This window comes from Cicer arietinum, chromosome 6 (genome assembly GCF_000331145.2).
Source record: "Cicer arietinum cultivar CDC Frontier isolate Library 1 chromosome 6, Cicar.CDCFrontier_v2.0, whole genome shotgun sequence".
Classification (NCBI taxonomy): Eukaryota; Viridiplantae; Streptophyta; class Magnoliopsida; order Fabales; family Fabaceae; genus Cicer; species Cicer arietinum.
The window spans coordinates 60,162,373-60,179,337 of NC_021165.2; the positions used below are offsets into that span (position 1 = coordinate 60,162,373).

The 16,965-nt window shown below is 30.9% G+C and overlaps 2 protein-coding genes across 3 annotated transcripts; one reads left to right on the forward strand and one right to left on the reverse strand.

Moving 5' to 3' along the window:
- Positions 1 to 3,095: 3,095 nt before the first annotated feature.
- LOC101496300 (RING-box protein 1a) lies at positions 3,096 to 6,343 on the reverse strand. Of its 2 annotated transcripts, XM_004515020.4 has the most exons (5): positions 6,138 to 6,334; positions 5,973 to 6,023; positions 5,832 to 5,891; positions 3,429 to 3,500; positions 3,096 to 3,334 (listed from the first exon to the last, which is right to left on the reverse strand). In XM_004515020.4, the coding sequence occupies exons 1-5, from the start codon at positions 6,268 to 6,270 to the stop codon at positions 3,297 to 3,299; spliced, it is 354 nt and encodes a 117-aa protein (XP_004515077.1). In that variant the 5' UTR covers positions 6,271 to 6,334; the 3' UTR covers positions 3,096 to 3,296. The 2 variants fall into 2 exon arrangements, with proteins under 2 accessions (XP_004515077.1, XP_027186546.1); XM_027330745.2 differs by having other exon boundaries at positions 5,973 to 6,343.
- A 3,331-nt stretch (positions 6,344 to 9,674) lies between these two features.
- LOC101495965 (mRNA cap guanine-N(7) methyltransferase 1) lies at positions 9,675 to 16,588 on the forward strand. The gene is made up of 13 exons (XM_004515019.4): positions 9,675 to 9,888; positions 11,118 to 11,257; positions 11,347 to 11,415; positions 11,505 to 11,576; positions 12,243 to 12,344; positions 13,292 to 13,348; positions 14,244 to 14,382; positions 14,683 to 14,747; positions 14,852 to 14,902; positions 15,628 to 15,690; positions 15,819 to 15,942; positions 16,043 to 16,104; positions 16,203 to 16,588. The coding sequence occupies exons 1-13, from the start codon at positions 9,813 to 9,815 to the stop codon at positions 16,299 to 16,301; spliced, it is 1,119 nt and encodes a 372-aa protein (XP_004515076.1). The 5' UTR covers positions 9,675 to 9,812; the 3' UTR covers positions 16,302 to 16,588.
- The last annotated feature ends 377 nt before the right edge of the window (positions 16,589 to 16,965 follow it).

The window sequence follows — 16,965 nt, forward strand, 5'->3', positions numbered from 1 at the left end:
CAAATTAATAATAATAATAATAATAATAATAATAATAATAATAATAATAATAATAATAATAATAATAATAATAATAATAATAATAATAATAATAATAATAATAATAACTCCTCGTTGTTTATAAAATAATTTGGTTGAGATGGATAGTCTAAATTCAATTCATCTTTTTATATATTTATATTTTATTTATAATTTTTTTAAATTGAATCAGACTCATGTTAAATCTTATAAATTAAGATAGAATAATATATCAATAATAGATTCAGATAAAATTTTAAATACTATTGTAATCAATATATGTTGATTAAATTGATAAGGAAATCACTCTTGATTAAATTGATAAGGAAATCACTCTTAATCATTGAAGTCTATTCTAAAGTTAATGAATCCTAGTAACCTAATTCATCTAAATTTTTTGTAAAAAAAAAAACGCAAGTGTCCATGTATAAATCTTTATCCAAAACGTCACTAGGAGCACTCTTTCTTATTACGTCATTCATTACACTAGTTACTTTTTTTTCTTTCTTGTCTCTATAGGTAATATAATTGAGATAAGTTCCTCTTTCCAATGGAATATGCACACCTAAAAGGTAGTTGGTGTTAAAAGAAACTTATTTTTTTCTAATTAAGAGTTTAAAGCTCAATTGCAGTATTATTTCCTCAAATATGACCAATATGTGATTTTGGTGTTTTTTAATTGTTTTTAGTAATTTTAGTCTCTCAAATTTTTAATTATGACAATTAAGTACTACCATTCCTTTTCAATATTTAAAAAACTCAAACTTTTACAATTCGATAAAATATCAAATTTAATTGAAAACAAAAAACTAAAAAAAATTGCTCTCAAATTCCTAATTTCACATTTTACAAAATTCTTCAAATTTTATCATTTTTTACTTTAAAATTTGTATTTATTTTATATTTTACATATCAAATCCATCTTAAAATCTCAATTTTTTTAATAAAAAATTGGGACGTCAAACGATTTAGGTGGAAAAAAAATTGATGAAAGAAATATATTTGATTTATTTTTACAATTAAGAAACTAAAATTGTAACCAAAATCACTTATAAATCTTACAAAGAGCTTGAATGTCTCATCCAGACCATGAAAACTTTGGTGGTGAATACTTGGACATAGTCCCCCATGCCATTTACGATTCTCCGAACAACCCACCCAACTTCTACATCAATCGCCTAGGTGATTGGGTTAAAGGTTTCTCTTTAAAATCTTATTGAGCTTATTCATTTTTCTGCCACTTGTCTCGTTTTCCAAGACCAATCACTAGAAATTATGCTCACTACTTAGACTATTCGATGGACACGATAAATAAAAAAATAGAATAGAAGTAAATTACTATATTTTTGTCGATTAATTAATATGATTTGATAATCTAATTTAAAATATTATCTTATTATGTATTGTTACTTACAAAATTTATTGTAAATATAATTTGAATTAAAAACCAGTAAGATACAACAAGAATAATGATTTTTTTGTTACTATTCTTATAAAATATTTTATTTGCTTTATGATGTGTGTCATTTAATATTTTTGCACGTGTATTAAAAAAATTAATAATTAAAAAAGAAGATAACACATTTTACTAAACATTCATCTTAATTATCAGTGAGTTTTTACTATTATTAATGTAAAATATAATATTTCTTTGTAAGTTGTGCATATAGTAATTGATGGATGGTTATAAGAAAAAAAGTAATTAAAGTTGTATTTAAACTTGAGAATGACATTCATTTTAAGATAATTTTATTTTGTTAAAGTAATACTCATTTTGAGACGGAAAAAATAGTTTAAAATAAAAAAAATTAAAATCTAATGAAATATAAATAAACACAATAGAAATTAATATTTAATTTAAAATAAAATGTTGATAATTAATTTTTAAAAAAATATGTTCGGTAATTTTTTTATTTAAATATTATATTTTGTCATGGTAAGACATGTATTAAATACATATCAAGATAAAATGATGTTATCTAATTTGTTATCATCTACACATTAAATATGAAATAAAATAATATCTAACATCATATTTATCCAACTTTATATCATATCGTATCTCTATTATCTTATATGTAACAAAGAGAACCTTCTATTAGTTCCTGCATGATGATATTATCCATTTCTGGGGTAGTTCCCAAACATGTTCATGTTTGTGGCATCCACCTACTGGATTTTGCGTTAAACTCAATATGGATGGAAAGCTCTTTAGGTAATCCAAGTAGCTTAGGCTTTGGTGACATTCTTCAAAATTCTAAGTGTGAATGGCTTGGTGGATTATTCGGTTCTTGTGATAGTAACAACTAATATGAATTCTATGTTCTTGGCCATTACGGTCTGGTTAGGAATTTGTTTGGAATGCCGGTTATTCAATTCTAATTCACAATCAACTTTGGATCTTAACAATAAAAAGTACCTCTGATATGCACCCTTTTGCCCCTCTAATAAAGCATATTAGGAAGTTTCTGGAGCAATTTATGCACATAATAGTTAACTAAATAAGGAGCTACGGCTCAATGGTTTAAGAATTTAATTAGTATATACAAATTATATAAAAGTTTTTACAACGTAGTTCAATTGGAATTAACTATGGATAAGGAAACTAAGGCATTAGGCCTCTCACCTTTGTCTATTGGTTGTTAGTGTCTTTTTTTTTGGTAACAGGAGACAAGAAAGAAAGAAAGAAGAGCTTGTAAAAAACAAGAAAAGCAAAACAAGTTCCAAAACTTAGAAAAGGCTACAGCATATGGCATATATAGGAGAGAGGGGGATGAGTTTTGGAAATGCCAATCCTTTTGAAGGAGGTTAATGTCTTCAATGACATAGGGATAGGGGTGGTGGGGAGGAAGTTGCTCTTTTAATCAACTCACTGGCAATTTTGGAGAAAAGTGTGGGTTGGCTGTACATGTGAGATAAACAATTGCAAACCATAGCTGTTATGATACTACAAATATGCTTGATTGAAATTTAAAGTTGATGCAAAATAATAAAGACCAATTATCATCAATCGCAACACAAATATACAACAAAAATGCAAAGGAGGAAAACTAAAAGAACATACAGCCAGCCAAAAGGGAGCAAATAGAACACAGATCAAAACATTAAAATAAAACTTTACATGTTGCCGTCCCTGTGTACAAAATCCATTAGACAAACGGCTTTCTTGAATATAATAAATTCAGTTGACAGGCTAAATAAAATAACAGACAGCTGTAAATTTTCAAAAGCTAGGAGGGACGACCCAAATGTCAAAGGAGCTTCACCATGACAGAGATCTAGTGCCCGTATTTCTGAAACTCCCACTCACTGTTATCTGTACCATCACAGAAAAAACAATTACAGTAAGAAGTGCACTTCTAAACACGGGGTCGGAAGAGTTAAGGAGAGATGAAAGGAATTATACATACCTAAAGGACAAACTTGACGAGTCTTGAGCCATCTACTAATGCAATGGAAGTGAAAAGCATGGTTACAAACCCCTGTGTAAGATGTACACCAGAGCAAGCAACAGTATGAGTAATCCCGCATATGCTAAGCAGAAACTACAATAAGCCCTTATAATTAGAAAATAACCACCGAACTACTCCAACAATTACAAACTGTTCAAAGGAATATATCCTAAAAAATGTAATAGCACAATAATTTTACTCATGAATAATGTGAACAGTAAGCACCATATCTTTACTCCAAAGGAACAAGAATAAGGATTTGACACCATCTGTCAGATCAGCTCTACCAAAATCATTGAGGGGCTAAACAGTATATTTACAGTTAAAGATTGATAGAACATTGCATCATATTATAGAAAAAAGGGGAGAAATCCCATGGATACTAAACAATAAAGCAGATATTTGAATTGCAGGCTCTACCCTATCTCCCGAATACTATTTCCCAAATAACAAGATAAAGTCCCTCTCTAATCTCTCTCTATTTATAGGAAATATTCCCTATTCCCCAAACTAGCTCGCTAACTCACCTACTAACTAATCATAAAGAGGTTGCTTATCAATACCCCACCCCTGAAATTTCACCTCATCTTCAAGGTAGGTGTATAGTCTGTAGAGGCTAAAAATCCCCAGGGTTCTACTGCATGAAACATACAACTGTAGTTCATACTCTCTTAAAGCCTCCTTGGCATAGTGAGAAGCTTCTGGCAGTGGTGAAGCTATGGCTGGATTGCCTTCTTTCAGCTCCCTTGTTTCATGAGTGCCCCACAAAGTGTGAAAAGGCCTAAAGAGGATGACCATGTGCACTTCCATAAAGGGGTTACCTATCAAAACCTATGAACAAGGAGCAGTATAAATGGGAGAGTGTAGAAGGGAAAGGAAAGGAAAGGAAAATGCTCATTGATCAGATATCATCCCTTCCTTAATATCAACAAGAGGGCAGAGAGAGGTTAGAACTTAGAATAGAGAGAATCCTCGAGACCCACAATTTCCCATCTCTCTGTTTTTGGGGAGGATTGGAAAGAGAGAAGTGAAGTGACCCCAAGTTGCAAACATTAAATAGTAAAGTGGCCATATTATAGTATCAATGACATTTAACATCTTCATTGGCTTCAAAGGGGGTCAAAAGCAACTAACAGTAAGGGTCAGTTCAAGCTTTTTGCTGAATTATCATCAAAGAAAATTGTTGTGTTTACTGTTGGGCTTTAGGGTGTCACTATTGATGTAATGGTTTCCCAATAAGAATCTATTCCATTTTCTATATTGGAAATTGCTTGAACTCATCAATGGTGGACGATGCGCTTCAATGTTTCCCAGTTCTGCTTGTATCCTGCTTAGTTTTACTTAAAATAGGTATATTTTGCGTGATTGGTTTATTGTGTAACTTTGATTTGGAGAGAAAGAGAGAGCCAGTGAAAATAGACTACTAGCATAACAAGAACTAGCCTAATTAACAACCCAAAAACCTACATCAATTGGAAACTTGGCTGCATTATGAAGGTCATGCAGCTAAATTAGAAGATAGCACTAAATATAAAAGCAGTGTTTGCTTCACTCTAAGAATTGAACAGAGAGAAAAAATGTATAATGTGGCACACCTAGAAGAGTGGGTGTTTTTTGTAATGTTAGAGAAAACATAGAAATATCAAAATAATTCGACTGAAAGCTTTCATAAGTACAGAACTAATCCAAATTGAGCCTAACTAAACAATTTACATTTGAGATAGAGTTAACCAAACCTTTGTCTCACGCAAGATCAAAAAAGTTAATTGCAACAACCAACCTACTAACAATCTGACATAGCACAGCATAACGCAAACAGCACTAGGAAGCATTTGAGTGGATCAAACGATTATTTCCTTAGGATTGTAATTTATTGCATTTGGGCAGTGGTTTTAATGAATAATCAAGATAAACGCACTTGGCAGCATCAATTTAGAAGTTATTTGTTGTAAATAAAAAAACTGTCTGTAAAGCGGATATTTCCTTGCAGCCAAGAACAAAGCGCTCTGATAAAAAGTGTTCAAATAAATTCATATTTATAATGTTTTATGACATTAAAGGACAACTTATCACAACTTGCCAGCACATCAAACAATTTCATAGTTGCATTTTCCAGTTTTTTATTTTATAAATGTATAATATGACGTGGCAAATTGAAGAGTTTTGATTGGTAGTCTTTGTAAAATAACTCTACATTAATAGTGTATGGTCGTTAATCTCATGTTTTATAATATTCCTTATTATTCCTATAATTCCACATAGATTTAACCCTAAGATGGTAGATTAACATAAATATTGTAAAAGGTATTTTATAGAAAATAACTGATTAACGATCAAATTAAGAGGGTTTCGAAACAATACCCCAAGCAACAGTGCATTCCTCGCTAGTGGCGCTAGCTTGATTGGCTTGGCACTCGATACCTAAAAACCAGAATGAAAATCAAATCAAAACGAATAGCGAAAAATTGAAGAATTAATTTGAAATTAAAATAACATGCTTACAGAGATCCATGATGTGGTTACGGCAGATTGCACAGTTATCAACAACGATATCTAAAATAACAGAACCAAAATCCAGAAAATTAGAGGAAAAAAAAGGCGATAAAAAAAGTAATCGTGAAAAATCAGGGTTTAGGTTTAGGAAGAAAATTGAAAAGGGGAACTGACCCCAAGCCCAAAGAGCGACCGCGTTCCACTTCTTGATCTCGAAGCGTTTGGGTTTCTTGGAAGAAGGACCGGCGGCACTGCTTGAAGCTTCGCCGGCGGGAACCATCGGCACGTCGGAATCAAGTGTCGCCATGCGTGTTTTTATTACGTGACTGTGTGTAAATTGTGCAGTGCTTATTTTTCACATTCGAGTATATACAATACAAAGTATTTGTTTTCTACTACTAGTTCGGGTACTGTCCGTATGAGAAATCCTTTTGAGTGGGTTGGGCTTGCGCGTTGTTTCTGGACCTTATATGTATGTTGGCCCAAATCAAAATTTGTCCACTCTAATTATAATTAATTTTATGCATAATAATGTCTGTAATTCTCCTTCTTCTCCATTTTTGCTCACAAGAATGTTAAATACATTATCAGAATTCTGGTAGTATTTCAGTCTATTTTTTACTTTCGGAAATTGAGTTCTGGTAAAATGGAGGGAAATGAGCATTTGCCGAATTTTTTAAGTGTACCAAATTATTTCCTTTATTCTTGCTTTTTTTTTCTTCAAGATTTTCGCATTTATTGTAGAGATGACTTTTATGGTAGCAATCATAAAAATTACTTTTATAATAAAGAAAAACTATGAAATATAAAGATGATTTTTACAGGCAACGGTATAGATGATTTTCGTATGATCTATGTCGTTTAATAGATTTTTGTTATAGTTTAGTTATGGATTTTTTTGGTAATTGTAGATTGTTTTGGTGTGAATGATATTTATTTATGGTAAAATTATTATTTTTCCTAATTGATGTTATTATGTGGTGGTAAAGTTTTTATTGAAATTTTCAAACGAAATTCTTACCTTATGAGCAAAAGACACAAAAATAGTTTTGTAATTATCACATAAGACTATTTCAATAAAAGTTAGTAATTTAGTATTATTCTTAATTCGATGACACAATTAAGTCTTGTTTATAAACATGACAACGGGAGAGGACGGAGACGGATTTCGCCTCCTCCATCTCCATATTCAGTTAATTGGAGAAATCTGCTTCTATTTTATAGCAACGGTAAAATTTAGGTCACATTCTCGTCCGCAACGGAATTCGGGTTTTCGCACCCGCACCCACTCATATATATAAAATTATAAATTTAAAAATCTTATCTATTGTAATTAATATAATAAAATAATTATTACTAGACAATAATAAAATTAAAAAATATTTTATATAGAGATAAGATTATAATTTTTAATATTTAAAAAAATATTAAGTATATCCAATATTTATATGTATATAAAATTTACAAATTACAATAATATTACTTACGGTACGGGTTCAGGTGCCGATGTGGGGTGGATATCACCACCTCAAACCCCCACAACTCCGAATTTTAATTTCGAAGAAAATATGCATCCGCATCCAATTAAACGGATTTTTCCGCCCAAATCAAGTGAGTTCGAGTGCATCCATGCAAGTACGAATTTTGTTATCATATCCACTTGATTAATCATAATCAAGAAGACATGAACTTAAGAGTTTCTACTAGTGAATAGTTAGACTGAAATTCTAAGTCTTTGCCTTGTTAAAACTCGTTGAAATGTCATCATGCAATTATGGAAACGTGTAATACCGCTTGAAACAAGATTATATTATTTCCATTAGAGACCAACATTCCTATTGGCCCATAGACATTCTAAAGTAACTTCAAAAAAAGAAACTCACAATTCTCACTTGTAAAATACTCATAACTCAAAGTTTCTCCTATTAAATAATTAACTTCACTTTGAAGAAGTCATTAATAAAAGACATGAAAGAAGCTCTCAATAGAATCATTAGAATATCTCATGCAACAATTCCCTATTTTCTAAATTATATCCTCTGATTTTTTATTTTTTTATCATTGTGTATTGACTTGTAATCTCTTATTATTTAAAATTAAGTTACATATACAAACAATATCAGCTCCTTATTGTTTATCAATAAAATATAATTATTTTGAATTAAACAATTAGTCTAGGTGGAGTCATATATAAGTTGTTTATTGTATAATCATTCTTGAACAAAAATTGTTTAAGATTACTTACAAAATTGTTTGGATATTATGTGGCAAATTTGAATATGTGAAAGGTAGTTTAAGTAACACACAAAATTTATCCTATTGAAGATGATCTTATATCCATGTAAGGATCAAATATCATAAGAGCAATTTATCACCATTTTTTTTCTTTCACGTTTTAGATGTGGATTTTTAATCTTTCTCAATCTCTCTGATGTTGTAGCTGTGAGAGTAAACGATGAAAGTTTGATTGGACGAGAGTTTGTGATTTGGTATACTTTAAAGTAAAAACAATTATGATTCACCATATTCATTAAAATAAAGACGATTATTCGTCGTCTTGGAGTTTTGTTTAATATATTCATAATATCAGTTAAGAAAAATATTAATAATATAAAAGTTTGATTGTAGTTTTAGTTTATCTATTATTACCAATTCACATAAATGGTCTCCTATTTCAAAAGTCCACAGTTTTGGTATCTCTCTCAGATTTTTTAACTAAAAAAAATATATAATTGATATATTTTTAATAACGTGATATGCAATTGTATGATATAAAATCATCTAAATGCATTAATTGTTCATATGTCATTAATTAAATTAAAAATATGAAAAAAATTTAAAATTGAAAGCTAAATTCTTACAGTGTTTTATTTCAACTTCTTTAAACAATTTTTTATTTTTTGAGTAATTAGTGACTACTTTAAAATGATATTTTCTTTTACTAAACTTTAAAGTTACTCACTAAAAAATGATAAAAATAAATATAAAAAACTTATTATTGATCTCCGCTATAATTTTTATGAAAAAAAAAACATATGTACCGTTAATATAACCTATGATATTTTGGAGATTCATTCACAAGAAGATTCCTGCATATGATATTTGATGAAACAAAAGTTGTATTGTGGTTGTTGTTTATGTTATAGTCATTATATGAAATCACTGACCATAATCTTTTGCATTGTCTATTTAAGGTCAAGGGTAAATCTAGGAGTGATGCTATTGTGAAGGTGTTTTTAGAGACCTCCTGAAATTTAGTGGAATAAAACTAATACATATGGCTCGCCATTGGGAGTCCTTCTTTGGCATCTAGTGGTGCTATTTTTAGATATTCTATGGCTTCTTTTGTTGATTGTTTCGTCTCTAACATTGGTCATGATTGTGCTCTTATGGCTAAATTTGTTGTTGTCATGTACAATTGAGACTGCAAATAATAAAGGTCGGTGGAAGCTGCTGATTCAGATTGATTCTATGAACATGGTTAAGAATATCACACAACTTATTTTAATATAATATAATAATATTAATATTTATCCGTTAAACTAAATAGTTAAAATGGATCGATAGTGAATTATTATTAGCCCATATAAAACCATTTGATATTAAACTCAATCTTTATTCTTTATTAATCAAAATAAAAAATATATATATATTTTCTCTCGCATCAAAGACAATAAATATTGAATATCTTTTACTTTCACAATCTCTTTGAACCCTTTTCTCTCATATGTCTATATTTTCCTCATACTTAATTGATTCTTAATACAACACCACCATCATCTCCACGCAAATCGTTAATAAAGTCTCAAAATAATCTTATTCTTATACCTTGATTATTCGTCGTTCTTAATGAAACGAGGGTACCGTGAATCTCCTTCTACCTCTTTAGGTCCACCTCAATCTAAACCCAGACATAATTCTCAAGGTAACAACTACTTTATTATTGCTTTTTGCACCCCACAGTTTTTCCCCTCGTTTCGATTTTGGTGTTATTTGGATCTGGTTTTGATGCTTCAGGCTTCTTTTTGTGGGGTTTTAATGGGAGGAAGGAATGATGAAAAAGGGAAAAATATGAGGTTTTATTTTGCGGTTTGACCTAGTTTAAAATACTTAATTAACAATTAATTATATAATTACATAATTCAAATGATAATGGACCCTTGTTTTGTAATTTTAGGTTACGGTTGAAAAGTAAAGTTAATTTTTATAAGTAGAGGCTTTGTAACAATAGGTGTGAGTGTGACAAAGTTGGTTAAGTAGTGCTGAGGTTGTGAGCTTTGTAGCACCCACACTTTTCATGGATGACGTGAGTCTAGGTGTTTGACACCGACACATTGATTAAATTCAATTAATTAATTTTTTCAAAGTGTTGACATGTTAGTGTTGTATCTAGTATCTCTGTGTCGTGTTTCATAGCTTGTGAGGGAGGAATGTGGTTTGATTTCCGCTGAACACACTTTTGAGGAGGACGAAAAGGTTTAAGCTGCGGCATAGCACCCGAGCAGAGATTAGTCATTAGTCTCATAGTCAGTCTAAAGGATCGAAGCTTGTATACTATGCAATGTTGTCAATTGTCGATAATCGCGGTTTATTCAAATTCCGCTATGCTATAGTGCTATAGCACCGTAATAGCGGCTATTTAACAACACTTTGTACTAAATAGCATACTAAAGGGTAACGGAGATTTGTTCAAATTTTGCTGTGCTCCTCTATAGCGGCTATTTGACAACATTGATACTATGTGGAGCACTAGGGGTGCCAAATACCCTATTTATGGTGGTTTTATACTAAAAAGAAATAGAGGCTTTGTTCATCTTGACTGTGTAATGAATAATCAATCCTGCAAGTATATTTGATGAAAAAAAGCATGACATTGGACTTTTGTTTTATTGAATTATTAATTTGACGGAAATAAAAGTTCACCTTATTTTGTGATCCTAAGTTCCAACTTATGAATTGTTTGTATCATTCAATCATGAGGAGGTAAAGGAAAGAACTAGAAGTAGATCATTTATTCATCATTTAAACTGTAGGATGAGTTACGAATTACCATAGTTGCTAGTATGTGTGTTTTTATTTCGTGTTTTCTTTGTGAAAGTTGATGTGAGATTATGGTACTCTGTTCGTATTTTAATTTGATTCGTTGTTGTTTAGGTGATGCGAATTTTCTGGAGGATGAAACTACTAAGAATTTTGCTCGGAAAGTAGCTGACCATTACAGTGCAAGATCCAACCAGACCCTGGAAGAAAGAGAGGCTAGTCCAATAATTCATTTGAAGAAACTTAATAATTGGGTATGTGTGTATCCCGTCAGATGATTTTGTTATCGCCAGAGTATTACATTTTTCTTAATAATGGTTTTGTCAATTGTGTTATTTAACAGATTAAGAGCGTCTTAATTCAGCTTTATGCTCGCCGTGGAGATGCAGTACTCGACCTAGCCTGTGGCAAGGTGTTAATGGTTTTCAGCTGTTGTTTATATTCTGCAATTCATTCCCAGTTTATTGGCTTAGCTTTCCTTTTTCTTTTTTGTTTCACCAGGGTGGTGATCTTATCAAATGGGACAAGGCAAAAATTGGATATTATGTTGGTATTGACATTGCTGAAGGTTCAGTAAGTGTTAAAATTTTTTGCACTGGTTTTCCTTATCTGGTTGTTCACAAAATCACTTTGATCCAGTGTTGTCAAATAGTGGTGCTATTGCGTAGGAGAATTTGAACAAATTGCTATTGTTCTGCAGTATGCTATTAGTACAAAGTGTTATCAAATAGCAGTTATAATGGCGTTATTGCACTGTAGCATAACATAATTTGAACAAACCGTTATTTTCTGCGATCCACAATCGACAATATTGCTTCCATCAATCTTACTAAGATGTAGTTGAATAAAGCTTTTTCAACATAATCATTCAAGCCATTTCTTAATAACAAATTAAGGATGCACTTTTCACTTAACCTTTTTTTTGGGTATAATATTAATAAGAAAGTTTTGCTGTTGACTACATCTAATGCTAATTTCAATTTCTTCACATGACAATAATGAGATATTTATTTGTTCTTAGTGAACTTAACTATTTATATTTCAAATTGTGATGCATTGATAGATATTATAATGTCCTTGCTAGTGATGGTAAACTTTCCATTGTAACTTATATTTTATAGCTTGAGTCCTTGTTTTTCCATTGTGAAACATTGCATACCTTATTTTGCCAAGCTATTTGCAATTTTCATATATTTGTAGTCCTCACTGTCTGCTTACGGAGCTTAACAATCTGTGCAGATCAAAGACTGCCGTACCCGTTACAATGGTGACGCCGACCATCATCAGCGACGTAAAAAGTTTTCATTTCCTGCTCGTCTAATATGTGGAGACTGTTATGAGGTGATTAATATTTCTATTATTTGCTTTATGCTTGGTAACTTTGTGTTTTTAAGTGTACATTTCATCTCCGTTTAGTTATTCTTATAGACATTGATGGTTTGTTTGGGAACAAATTGAGAAGGTTATGAAAAATGGAAATTGGAAGATATTGTAAAAGTAGATGGTATATTACATTCACAATCTTTTCTCTTTCCTTCAAATTCATTCTCCTCAAAATCACTCTATTCAAAATGATCGCAAATATGCTTTTGCAAAGTTGAAGCAGAAGATTTTGATGCATACCATCCTGTTCTCAATATACTTTCTCTTTCTTTCTCTGTTACTGTTTTTCTTCTGGTTGCACAAGTGTTGCTACTTGTGTTAAAGTTAAGGGTATTAGATAAAATAAGGAGAAGAATGAGAAGAAAGAGAAGAAATATGATTATGGTGTGACATAATATAATTGATAATGATTTGATACTTACTTGAAACAGATAGACTCAAACCGAAATAATAAGGGAATTTAGGAAACAAATCAAATAATAATAATAATAATAATAATAATAATAATAATAATAATAATAATAATAATAAGTAATATTAAAACTAATCCGAATAGATCATGTAAGATATTCTCAGATTATAATAAATTGATCCTTAGAAATAACAAAGATACTCTAATATAATATCAAAGATATTTTCTTATATTTTAACACTCCCTTTTTAAGAATATTTACTCTAAGCTTAATTTTCTTATATTCTAACACTTCCACGTAAGCTAAAGCTTACTAAGCAGTAAGCATACTATACTTAGATACCTCTTAGCATGGCGACTTCAAAACCAGAAAATTAAAATTTTTAAATGTTGAGTCATCTAGAAAAGTGGTCTTCGGCTTCAATTACAATTTCTGTATTTGTTTAATTTTTATACGTAGGTTTTTCATTGTTCATGTCATTTACAATTTCAGGTACGCTTGGACAAAGTTCTTGCAGATGATGCTCCTTTTGATATGTGTAGTTGCCAGGTAAATGATGCACTCTTGTGTTAAATATAGATCATTCATGTATTTAATATTTATGCAGAAAGAAAAAAATGGATGTGTGCTACTAGTAAGTGTGTTTTCTTTATGTGGTCTCTCCTAGAAACTATCTTGTTTCTCTGCATCAACTTATGGTCCATGTTTTCTTGTTAAAAAATCCGTAAGATTTTCTTTTAATGCACTTTTCACATCTAGATTTGCTCTTAAAAAGTTCATATTCTACTACCAATTCCCTTATACAAATGAAAGTTCTACTATCAATTTCCTAATACAAATGAAAGAAACCTTTAAATTCAGTGATATGTCTACCATCTATATTTATATGGTTTAAATATGCATTTGGTCCTTGCAAATATACCGTTTTTTGCTTTTAGTCCAAAGTTTGTTTTTTTTCGTTTTTGCAAATATACCACATTTTGCCTTTCATCCCCGTTGTTTTATTTTTGGTCCCTACAAAATTTGTTCATAATGAAATTAGTTCCTGTAATATTTGTTTTAGTCCTTATGTAGAGGGACTAAAACCAAATATTCTACATATTACAAGCACCAATTCCAATGTAAACAAATTTTGCAAGCACTAAAACAAAACAAGGACTAAAAGCAAAATGTGGTATATTTGTAAAGATGAAAGAAAATATTATAGGGACTAAAAGGAAAAAATGCTCTATTTGCAGAGACCAAATACATATTTAAACCTATTTCTATTATCGACGAGGGCCATTTTTTTCTTTCAATAAGTAAAATCACCTTACTGTTTTGTCGGTACAAGTAATATTGCTATGCTGTCTATACTCTTTTAGCTCACTACATACAGATTACAAACTTATTTCCATCTTGAAAGTGCTGATTTCTAATCTGATAAACATTTCAAACACTGCAGTTTGCATTGCACTACTCTTGGTCTACAGAGGCCCGTGCTCGGCGAGCATTGGCTAATGTGTCAGCTCTACTCCGTCCAGGAGGCATTTTCATTGGAACAATGCCAGATGCCAATGTGATTATCAAGAAGCTTAGAGAAGGTTTTTGATACACATACAATCCTAATTACAATTCTTTCAAAATAAACTTAGTTGTTGATGAAGTTATATGACATCAATTGATCTATCGAGCTGACCTCGTTTAATTTGATAAGACATTGTGATTGTAGTTGTTTTAGAATAAAAATTGATGGAAATCAGTATTTTTTCAAGACAGTTCACAAAGGCTTGCTTATTTGTTTCAGAAAATAATTTTACTTAGAATAATAATATATTTAGGGATTTAGTCTTTGTTATGTGAATTGTCTACAGGATAACAGAAGACTAATTTTTTATATGCAGCTGAAGGGTTGACTTTTGGTAATAGCGTCTACTGGGTTCGATTTGACGAAGAATTTTCTGATAAGGTAATCCTCCTGCTTCATCATTTTATTTTATAATGTTTGGAACATGTATAATTGTGGGAATAATTATGAATTCTACTTCTAACCAAATTTTTCATGTGATTCAGAAATTTAAGTCTTCCAACCCCTTTGGAGTAAAGTACACGTTCCATTTGGAGGTATCATTGTTTTGTTTTTTTAAGCATCTAGGTAGTTGTTTTCCTTCAACACAAGATGTGTGACTCAAATAATGTCTATGTTTGTTTTAATCAGCAGCACATTCAAATGTAGACAAGTCGAGTACTTGAAGCTTGAGTTTTGTTTGTGAACAAATAGATGGCTTAAGCTTAACTCATTTATTTAATCGAGTCTAACTTAAAGCATGAGTTTGGCTTGTTATAAAGAGTAAAGCTTGAGCTTGACTCATTTATTTAAAGCGAGTCTAACTAAAAAAATTCTTAAATTATCTTAGACAGTTACATTTTCACAATTCAGTTACTAAAAGATCCATTGTCTTCACTACTATATAAAAGAAACTTCAAAATTAGTTTTAATACTCTCAAATCGCAATCAAGTTCATAATATCATCAATATATTTTGAGCTTAAGAGTTTTTTTTTTATCTTGGGTTAAGAAGTGAGAACCTTAGTATGTAGTATTGTAATATATATCTAATCAAGCTATTCACGGGCCTTTAATGTCAGACCTGTAACGCTTGAACTTGGCTCATTTAAATGATTGTGCTCAATCTCAAATATAGGTTTGTTTTTTTAAATAAATAAAAAAAAACGAGTTTGCTCAAGCATCTAACAAGCTGAACTCGAATTGTTCATGGATAGTTCAGTTTATTTACACTCTTATTTTTAAAACTTATGCCACCATTAAGACATTGCCTTTTGTTGCAGGACGCCGTTGATTGTCCTGAATGGATTGTTCCCTTTCATGTATTCAAGTCATTAGCTGAAGAGGTATATCTTACTGCCTGTGAAACTTCTTAACTTAACTAATCCCACCCACTCCCAATTTCCCTTCCCATTCAACTGCTTAAATTAAAATTTCTAGGTTTCACATTGGAGTGTGTGATTAAAATTTTCAGTATGATTTTGAGCTGGTTTTCGCTAAGAACTCGCATGAATTTGTCCATGAGTATATGAAACGACCGGAATTTGTTGATCTCATGCGAAGACTTGGTGCATTGGGAGACGGAAACCAAGATCAAGGTAACCCTTTGTGCCTATGCTATTTCAATTTCCATTAAATTTCATAAAACATTACTTTTCTCTGTATTTTATGGTTAACATGCATATTTTTCTATTTCAGGTACACTATCATCCGATGAATGGGAAGCAGCATATTTATACATGTCATTTGTATTGAGAAAGGTATGTTGGAAAGTAATTGAGTTCGCAGGTTCATGATGATAATGCCACCATTTTGTCAACAATGTTAGTTGAAATTAGTTTTTTTTGTGAACCATCAGCGAGGTCAACCCGACAAAAACCAAGCGACCGGCAGAAAAGACCGAGGGTTGATGCATATTTCAGAGGAAGACATAATGTATATCGGCAATGAATATTGACTAACACGAACAAATAAACCACGAGTTTTCAAGAAAAGCTATCAAACAGCATAAGGGCATATGAAGCAATCTGCAGCATTGCCAAGTTGCCTTGAGACACTATAATTTTATCTCACAATCTTGAGCTCTAGCAACTTTTTTGCAATGAGATACATGTGGAATTTTGTAGGCTCGCTATAAATTTTTCAAGTAAATTTTCTGCCCCAGAATTTTTTGTGGTAAACAAGACTTGGCAGTGTAATTTACAAACTAATAATACTAAAGGCATGTCTGATTTGAGAAGACTATGTTTCTGTTTTTTGTTTTTTAAATAATAATTATAAAAGTGTACTTTGTTTGCACTTTATTACAAATTTTGAATAATAATAAATAAAGTGAAAATAATGGGATAAGTTTGCAATTGTTAGTAAAATGTTATTTATCCTCAAATCTCTAATTTTTCTCTCTATAGCAGCCAGTAATGATGTAGCAATAAATCCGGAGTCCTGACTAAACAAAAAGAAAAACTCGGGGTTTTCTTTGACTCCAAAATATGGTAATATTTTTTTTACATTGAATAAATATTAGGGGTGAAAGAGTAATCACCTTTATCTTTTGATGAGTATGAATGTTAACTTGATACTATACTAAAAAGGTCCAATGATTTAATAATCTCTCCTTCGAA